We start from the raw sequence: 10,168 nt of genomic DNA on the forward strand, positions 1-10,168 counted from the left end.
ACAAAATATATTACCCTATTTGGCCCAAAAGCACGTAAACTTACCTTTCAAGTGATACCCCACACGACCATGTACGTTTTGTGTTCCTCCAGAAATTTCTGTAAGAACAATGTAAGTCTTCGGTTGACCGCACATATTTCAGTGTAGATGAATTTTAAAAGTCTCTATTTCGCTCAATAGTACATGTGATTACCTTTCTAATGACACCCCACACGACCCTGTATGGCTCGTGTAATTGGAGAAATTTTGGTAAGAAATTTCAAAAGCTTTCAAAAGCCACACAAACTTCGAAGAATTTTATCCACTGGAAAATGCGTTCGATTTCGGTAGGCTGTTTTATAAAAGAATCCCTTAAAGGCAAATGTCTACAGCTGCAGGGGGTTAATGTATAAAATAAACAGTTAATTTTCAAAACATTTCGTAGAATAATTTTTTACTAGGAAACTATGAAAAAGTACCGGTTTCTAGGCTCATACTATCATTTTACTCATTGTGAGACTTGCAAAATTTTTCGATGTGATGTCTCTATACAATAGGTACATCGTCTTCGATATATTGATGAATCAAAAATCAATGCCACATGCACTCATCAAATAGTATATTTCGTACCTAGGACTAAAAGTCTTTGTCAGTGTGTGAGAGGTTTCCAGACAGAGCCGAAGGCGAGGTCTGGAATCGAATACACTAAAAAAGACTTTTAGTCCGTGGTACGAATAATATTTTTCATATCCGACGGAGAAAAAGTGCAACAAAGTCGCACTTTTCGGGTCCTAGGTGTGAAAACTATGTTTTGTAAAGGCACATCATAGAGATTTTTCCTATTTTGTCTACCTCTAACAAGAATTCTTTGATTGACACTACTCAGGCTCAAACTTTGAAATTTTTGTGTTTCCCTTTATATATTTTGACGTAAGCTAATGAATAAAAATGATTATCGCATACTCTGGACTGATACCATTGAAGAATATAAGAAATTTGGAGCTGCGGCTATTGCAAATACAATTTTATAAAAAATGTATGCTACAGCTACAATCCGTTTTTTTACCAAAAGTTGAGACGGGTCCCTAGAATGTAAGAGCAAAATTTGGTTGTCACACCAATTAGTAGCCCATATCATTCATTAATACGGCCACGGTTTTAAGGATGTGATGCATATGATATATGTTATTCATTACCCGGTTCCGGTACGACAAACGTTTGTTCTCCGACTTTTACTTTTTAACGTTAGATGGGCCATAAAGAGTGGAGCTCTTATGTATATCTGAGCCTTTGATTGACCGGAATTGGTTTCAGAATGAAGGTAAAAGGTTCCAAATGACGAGATAATTCCGCTTTAAAAAGGAATTGTCGATAGTAATAGCAAGTCTTCTACATTAAGACACACCGTTACACAGCAAAGCTTCCATCGTTGAGAAAGGAGAAATAACGGAAACAAATTGAGTAAAATAAAAGGAAATTAAATTTTATTTGAATAGAAGATGAAGAACACTTACATTATAAAAAAAGAGGGGATGAAATAGGAAACAGCAAAGTTGAAGGACCGATGATTGAAGAAAATAAAAATTTTCTTTAACAAAATGTAAGAGCCCACAATAACAACATTTTCGTTTTCATTCACACATTGAACAGTAGAACTAATCGAAGTGAAAAGTTTACTTAAAATAAGATTAATTCTGTCGTTTGTTTATTATTTTAGCGCTGTTGTTGTTTCAAAATGTCCGTTCCAATTGGTTGTTTTCTTCTAATTGTAATTATTATTATTTTTTCTGTATTAAGTCGATCCGGTTTACTACGCGGGTTACAAGAAATTTTAATCGTCCATGTTTTGTGATAACAAGAAATTTGCCGCTAAATTCTCGTTCTTTTCACATGCAAAGTATGCTTGCAAAACCAAATGTTCCGGAAAGCCAAGATCTTGAAGCTGAAAAAATCAAATTAATTAGACTCGTTCGATTGGATGTATAGGCAGACATAGCATTCTCTATAGTGATATGTACGACTCGAATCAGGTTCAGTAAGACAAGGTTGTTTTGATATATTTTGAATTGCAGGTGAGGCTTTGGTTTCTTACAAGAGTACCTAAACCTGTCCTCAATTTAAATAGATTTTTTCAGATTCACATCCAGACATGTCAAACCTCCGAGCATTAGCATGGTAAAGGATGACCATTATACCAAACGCAAGGTAAATCTATCGACTTCAATCTGTCCAATCCGAATAAGTAATATATTGAGCATAATGGTGATATGCCCATCTGTAAAAGGTCTGGTTGAGGTGTGAGTAAGACAAGACGGCGAAAGTATCACCACAACAGAACGAAGTTGACGAACATTTTTCGAGGAATTTGCTTTTGATTTTAAAAGCAGACCTAGTTCCTCACATCTAATACCATTGGTTACAGTTAGGTGACTTTTAGTAAGTAAATGTCAAGTAGTTGCTAGATCATAATGACAGCATCGTATATTGCCGTATTTGAGTATATAACGACCAGGAGATTTGTCAGTTGACAAGTTTTGAAGAATGAAAAGCCAAATCTTTAAACTTTTCACTTTACTAGCTACCAGTGAAGTGAAGGTAATTCGGTATTTCAAGGAATACCGAGAATCAAATGGTCATTGTACAGTTTACAGTACACTCTAGCCTAATCGACAAAACGAATGCTCAGAATATTTACCCTTTCGATAGCCTGTCGGTCTTGTGGCGTTAATGGAATTGTTGCACCGAGCGACGGCTCGTGTGCAGCACCACCTCCAGCACCACTGCCCAATGGAGCATCAACTGCCTGTCCACCTTCTCGATTTACGCGACGTCCGGCTTCGCCTCCACGAGCTGATCCATTATTCGATTCATTGTCGTCTAGACCTTCATTTTGTTCGTTTAACATATTTAAAAATGACTCCTGATTTTCCGATATTAATTGCAGTAACGCGGGATTGTTTTGGCCAATCTGTATGAATGAACACGAGGGGAAAATGCTTAGACATGCTCACGTTAATAAGAGAGAAGGGTTATGTATACCTGTTGCAATACGGCATTTAAAAACTCCGGATTCTGGTGAATCAACTGGCGCATTTGATGAAATTGTGGTTGACTACGTAGAAATGCCAAAGGATCACCGCCGTCCGAATCTCCACTAGCAGGTACACGAATTTCTCCACCGCCTCCGCTAATGTTGCGCTCACCACTGATCGCTTCTGCAGCTGCTGCTGCAACCGCAGACGGGTCCAATTCGTGTTCATCAAAGTTTCCGTCCGGTATTCCACTTAGAAGATATTCGACAGCACGGTCAGGATTATTGAAACTGGCACGGAGCGCTTGTTCAACCATTTCACGACAATATCCCATTTCCATAATGTTTGCAATCATTTGTTGATAGTCGTCACCCATCAACAGTGCCGATTCTGCGGCAACTTGTGCAGTTTGAGGCACAGCCACTGCCGCTGCTTCTCCTTGCGAAGCAGATTCCGATTCTTTAACACCTTCACGTTTTGCTGGTCTACGTGGAATAAATGAAATTTGGATATTTTTTTTTGATTTTTGCTTATAATATTGAAAACAGGACTCACTCATCTGGCTCTGTCTTACTATCGGCAGTCGATGCTTCAGACTTGTTCGTTTTTACTGGTGTAGAAGACGATGGGCTTGATGTTGTAGTTGAAGTAGCCGGCGTTGAAACTTTGCCAGCAGTGCCATCGTCTTTTTTCAATTTATTCAATATAACTACGATGAATTTCTTTTCGTCAACATTGTATGACTCAATAGTTTTGTCATCTGCTAAGATTAATCCTAAAACATAAAAAAACGACTATTACATCTGTTGACAAAAGAGAAGGCAACAGTAAGCTTCGAGCGCTTCGAGGCTAATGTCCTCTTATACAGCATGATTTTTGTTAAATCAAAAGAAGTACAAGATTCTGCATCAATTTGATAAAAGAATTTGGAGTAGAGCAAATCACCAGATTTGATAAATACATTGTTGATGTCTGTGATCACTGATCATGTTTACACTAGACCATAATTTGAACAAAAGATGTAACAGATCTAATGATACCAGATGATAACAGCACTTGCCATTTGTCAAGCAAAACGCTCAAAACTTCCGAACAAAGGAACAAGATTTTCATTTTGCATAATAAGTAGAGCGTGGAACAAAACGTGGAAAATCGTAATTACTCACGAAACAAACTAGACCATAGAAGGTGTTATGACGAATTAAATTTGTTTTAGAATTGGAGAATTCGATAACAAAACAAAATCTGATTTACAGTGAGTCATTTATACTATTCGTCGACCTTATAGTGAGTATTTATGGCTACTAAGCCGCAGTTCTATTTTATTTTACTTATCAAAACTATTGGACGTTTAAAGTGAATTAACATAATGTTTGTTGCTGACCTTTTATTATCCACACCCAACCAAGAAAACAAAGTAATATTTGAATAGGACGATGATGTTACATTTATTCGCAAATTTTTTGATCAAAAAAATCATGTTGAAACTGATGAAGTAGAGGATTTGGCATCATTCAAAAGCCGATCCACTGACTTTCTTTAGATAATATATTTTTTTTGAAAATTTGCCTGTGCTGACGTCATGAGTATTTAACGTCACTGTTTGGAAATTTTTCATTTTGAAGATTGGGAGGTTTTCCTTCGGCTCGGGCTATAATCCCACTAGGCAAAGTTACTATTCCCATACAAACGTAAGATATTTTACTTGCGAGGCCCTGCGAAAGTGATTTTTAATGCTAGTGCCATGCATGTCTCACTTCAGTTATCGTTGCGATTGCATGAGTACTAAATGAAATTGCAGTAATAAATATTTTCAAGATTTCCTTTATAGCATTCATCGCAGCAAATTCTAATCAGAATCAACCAACGACTAGCCGACAAAATTTTATTATAGTCAGTCGTTTGCTGAATGAAGTGAAGAGAAAGATTTTGTACTAAACATATAGCACATTACGAGACGTACGTGAGTGTAATGAGCAGTATAAATTGGATTAAAATTGTCGGTTTTTATAATTCTGTTCAAGCGGCGAGTATATCACCGATTAAATTATTTAGCGTCTATCGTACCAATTATTTTCAACAGATTGATTCAATATCCTTTACTTCATTGAGTTTTAACAACTGTTTTGATATAGGTAGGCAAATGAAATGCTGCTATTCTATACTAAATTTTGAAAAATATCAACATTTCAAATTTAGTGCGAAAGATACTTTCTGCAACCGATAATTCATACAAATTTCATAGTATCGGTTGCAGGTTAGACTAGCAAAAGAAATTTGCCGATCTCAACGTCGTTTCTTCAACAATTTGTATAGAAAAAGATCAACAGACGATGTCTCAGTGGTAATGTTTTATGAGTGTCAGGAAATAACTTTTTATGTTTTACCCGCACCAATACAAACAAAAAACGTTGTTGCCAATTTGTACGTAAAAGCCATTTAGTGCTATTGGTGTAAGTATATTCGATACAAGGGTGAGACACACACCGATGACTTATAGTGTAATGACGACAAGATAAGAGAACTCGTCAGGCTAGTTCATACACATTCCATTCAGCTGTTGATTAACATAAATGTTTGTGCGAAGTTTAAGTTGCTTTTAAGTTAAATTAAACTAAAGTTGACGTAACACCAAGTAAATAACATAAAGTTTGGTGCACTAAAATGGATGACGAAATTTGGCAATATTACCGAGAAGATGCAATGGACTGGGCTGCCAAACGTGACGAAGCATTTCAGATATCACGACAAGCACATAAACAAGGCGATGGACTAACAGCAAAAAAAATGTCCACTTACGGTAAATATTGCGGACAAAAATGTGACATTGCTAACAAATCCGCCGCAAATGCGATATTCATTCAAATGAACGAAAACCGACCTTTGACCGAAATCGATCTCCACGGATTATTTGTTCGAGAAGCGATAGAACGGTTGGAAGATCGTGTCATCTATGCACTTAATAACCGTATGAGACAATTGGATGTGATTGTTGGCCAAGGGCATCATAGTAAAGGTGGAGCTAAATTGAAACCGAGCGTAATGCAGTTTGCAAAGGACAATGATATAAAATACAGCATCTACGAACACAATCCGGGATGCATTCGGTTTCATTTTGCACAATTCGCTGCTACGCCAAGCATACGCGATGTTCAAAAAGAACATATCGATTTGCGTGATTACGATTTGGCTGAGTACGATTTGGCTGAGCCAAGAGCTGAAGAGCCCGATACGCCTGGATGGTGGATTATTGCATTTATTTTGTTTGTAATCGGATTTTTAAAATTAGTTTACGGATAGAACGATGGAAATTGGGATCATAAAAGTTTGTAAAATCTTCTGCAATAAAATCCATTATTTCTGTTGGATGAGACTATTGAAGATTTTTTCTTTTTCTAATTCAATATTAACATCCACCATTTGGACAGAGACTGTTTCGTTAAAAATCGAGATTAAAATCAATTATCACGACATTTACTTCATTTGTTTTAATTTGGACAACGGTAACTAGAGGTCAATATTTTTCACACCGTTGCGACGCGTCGTTGGTAACATAATATGTAATATTTGGCGCTAGATGGTTAATTAATGTTATGTGGTGAATGACTGGAAATCGCTTAAAATTCATTTCAGATGACTTTCTTACCACACCATTGCACCATTCACAGCGAGGGATTCTTTTGAAAAACAGCCTACCGAAATCGGACGCATTTTCCAGTGAATTTTTTTTTATGTACCTAGAAAGGACTTCAACCCTAGAAACCAAAACCGCTTTCAAAAAAATTCTTCGAAGCTTGTGTGGCTAGCGAGAGGTCATCAAAAACCGAAAACTTGCACTTTTCTTACAAAAATGTGTCCACGGGTCGTACAGGGTCATTAGGAAGGCAATTACATGTACTATTGAGCCGAATAGGGACTTATTGGTTTTAAAATTCATCCACATATGTGGAATATGTGCAGTTAAAGTTATCAACCGAAGACTTACACTGTTTCAACAGAATTTTCTCGAGGTACACAAAACGTATATGGTCGTGTGGGGTATCATTTGAAAGGTAATTTTATGTACTTTTGGGACAAATAGGGTCTTATGTGGTTTAGATGCATCTACGAAAAAGTAGTTGAAATGTTTAATTGCCCATATTTCATCGCAAATGCATATGCATCCAAACCACATATACCATAGACCATATTTGGCTCGAAAGTACATAAAATTACTTTTCCAATGATACCTCACATAATTCAGTTCAAGGTACATTAATGTGGTCTTATTTATTAAAATGAAAGTTAAAACAAATGAAGTGCGAGATTTTGTATCAAAGGCTAGGTCATAGCACTGATTCTATGGGTTTCCAAGAACAAGAACAAATATAGCACTGATTCTAGCATTAACAGTAATATACCAGACATAAAAAAGGCTCCAAATTTTTATTACATACATTCGTGAACATTTGTGTTTTGTCTGTCCGAAAGAAATGCAAAAACAATTATGATACTAAATACTTTTTATGTTTATGCTAATTTTCTGTGCTAATGCTGGAATCAGTGCAATGGCAAAGCAAATGTGAAAGATTTTGTGATTTTATTCAGTAACCGCAGTTAACCGAATCTAACGTCAATTCAAGGCAAAAACTGAATTTAAATCTAAGAACATATAGGTAAGGATGCTAGTGATTGTCTCGTTGTTGAAGCGATGACTGCCCCATTCACATGCTTCGCCAGAAAAATGTCACAACAAAATTGTTGAAAATTTTTCAAAAAAAATTCTCCCTGATGAGCCCAAAAAAATTTGCCAAGCTCAATAAAGGATTGCTGAGAAACGTACGAGTGACGAATATTTTTAGTAAAATAAAGAGTTCATTGAGTCAATTCGATTCGATTTTACCGAGTAGAAACGAAAACCTAAAATTTCTTTGTTCAAATTTTATCTGAATTCCGCTGTCATCTACGTTTCATTGAAATATGCGACGAATTTCGAGGTTTTTGTGAACTTCGACAACTTCTGAAGATAACCATTGATCACGGTAAAATAAATTAAATCTTTTCATTAAAACCATTAAAACTTAGGTTATGTCACACAATTATCAGCCATCACTTGAAAAATTAATTGTCAACGCCGATATCAACTTACCAGCGTATATCAATTTCTGTTGTTCCACAGCATATTCCTTTCCTCGTTCAGTTTCAATCTTTTGTTTCAACTGCAGTACCTGCAATTAAAATTTAAAAAAATTGATTTTGTCAAATCATTCATTGAGTATTTTCATATTATGGAAGTGTAGTGTTGGAACGAGTAAAAGCTTCTTATACGCATAATCATTTAATCATCCACAAAATGCACTTCATAGCGGTGTAATGCACATCAATTCACACAATAAAATTTCTTTGCAGAACGGATTGTTGGAATAAATAATAATCTAACTGATTTGTGCTCACCGTGTTTACCGGGTCGAAATCAATTACAAAAGTCTGTTGTTGCAGATTCTTAATGGTAATTTGCATTGTCACTACCCTTTCACAACTCTACGCACTTATTTACAAATGATAAAAAAAACAATCACACGGTTGTAAGGTGCACCTATGTGCTAGGTTCGCAATAAAAATGTAAAAAAAAAGTTATTGATTTGCACTCCGCGATATCTTCTTTTTTCAAAATAATTTCGATTTAGTTTGAACAAGCAATGATGTTGCTGAATTTTATGTTAAGTTGGTAGATCTGGATATTCGGAGCCGCCATTTTTCGATAATCAAATTGGTGCTACATCACCTACATCTGCTGCTGCAGCGTGGTGCTAATTTCGAATACACGTCTATTACAAAATAAAATGGCGCGAATGTTTAAAAAAAAATGTTGTCCAAGAGATATGCAAGTTTGAACTGATTGGACTCGTATGATTTTACGTTTATATTTTACAAACTCAATTGTTAATCTTACTAGATGTTACGATTAAACAAAATATGGAAACAGTTTCTTTGTGTTTCCCAAATGGTTTTCGAATAAAATTTCTTCTAATAAATTTTATGTATTGGCCTAAATTACGGAATTTTTCTCGTATAATTTAGTCCCTCAGCATGAAAAGTTGTGTACGCATCTGTTGTGGACGGTTTATTTTAGGCACTTGTCTAAAATTGCCTATACCGTCCACAACAGATACGTAAATAACTATTTCTTGACGTGTGGAGAAAATGGTTTTGTCATTCGATTTGTCACTTTGTTGTTTGTTCGTGGAGAAAAACGGCAAAGCCAATACCAACTCTAGCAAACCAAACTAGGAAAATTAAGGTGATAAAACTGTACAGTGTATTCTGGCATAGAAATTTTTACACGTTTAAAAATAAATTAAATGAAGTATGAGCAGCGATGTCATTTTTTGTGTTGAAACAACGCACTTCAAGCAAATGTGGTACTCTAAATAGGGTACCGTAACTTGACAGTGCTCCTTACAAAATTTTACACTGTAAAAAGAGTGAGGAAAAAATTTCATACAAAATAGTACTCTATTTGGCAGCTGTCATTAATAGCACTTTTGCTTGGAGTGCGTTGGTTGAAAATATTACGTCTACTGTTACCATTTCGGTGTTTGAAAATGGATAACTTGTGATTGTGACGTGTTTTTTTTGTGTTGCTCCGTTATTATGGTGTGCAAAAATGAAAAAATGTTTAAAACTTGTCTTTTTCGTGTGACATCGATATTGCTTTAAAAAAAAACGCGGCACGGCAACTCTATTACAAAAAAAATCAGTGACGCATTTGTCAAAATTGGTGGACAACATGCACGCACGAAAAACGTTGTGTTCACCTCTGGAAGAAAATAGGAAATTCCAGCTCGAGCAAAATTGCTGCCGTCGAACATCGCTCTTGTTGGAATTGCCTATTTTCTCATCTATTATCTAACTATTATGATTTGCCTCTAAAATTTACAAAATTAATTTTGGAAATAGTAATTTTACCCGAAATGAACCTCCGCAAAATATTTTACCACAAATAGGTACCAAGAAACATTTAAGGTCTTATAAGCAGGTTTCCAACTAGAAATATAAAATTGCAAGATATTTACTTACTACAGTGATCAAAAACTTGTATTTTTCTGACCGCCCTCGTTTTGATATTTCTGTTTCGGCACTCGTACTGCCTTCATTTTGGGGTGTGTTAATTTTTT

The 10,168-nt window shown here is 35.7% G+C and overlaps 1 protein-coding gene across 1 annotated transcript; it reads right to left on the reverse strand.

The window, feature by feature from the left end:
- Positions 1-1,441: 1,441 nt before the first annotated feature.
- Positions 1,442-8,768, reverse strand: LOC119081019 (UV excision repair protein RAD23 homolog A). The gene is made up of 6 exons (XM_037189701.1): positions 8,445-8,768; positions 8,140-8,218; positions 3,567-3,786; positions 3,019-3,496; positions 2,675-2,947; positions 1,442-1,921 (listed from the first exon to the last, which is right to left on the reverse strand). Exons 1-6 carry the CDS (start codon positions 8,508-8,510, stop codon positions 1,811-1,813), a joined length of 1,227 nt encoding a protein of 408 aa, XP_037045596.1. The 5' UTR covers positions 8,511-8,768; the 3' UTR covers positions 1,442-1,810.
- Positions 8,769-10,168: the final 1,400 nt, after the last annotated feature.

This window comes from Bradysia coprophila, unplaced genomic scaffold (assembly GCF_014529535.1).
Source record: "Bradysia coprophila strain Holo2 unplaced genomic scaffold, BU_Bcop_v1 contig_350, whole genome shotgun sequence".
In the NCBI taxonomy this organism is placed as follows: Eukaryota; Metazoa; Arthropoda; class Insecta; order Diptera; family Sciaridae; genus Bradysia; species Bradysia coprophila.

Coding starts and splice junctions, on each gene's coding strand:
- LOC119081019 (XM_037189701.1), bottom strand. CDS start 8,510: ATGCAAATTACCATTAAGAATCTGCAACAACAGACTTTTGTAATTGAT. Junction 8,219..8,444: donor ATTTCGACCCGGTAAACACG/GTGAGCACAAAT, acceptor TTTTAATTGCAG/GTACTGCAGTTGAAACAAAA. Junction 1,922..2,674: donor ACCGACAGGCTATCGAAAGG/GTAAATATTCTG, acceptor TGATTTTTTCAG/CTTCAAGATCTTGGCTTTCC.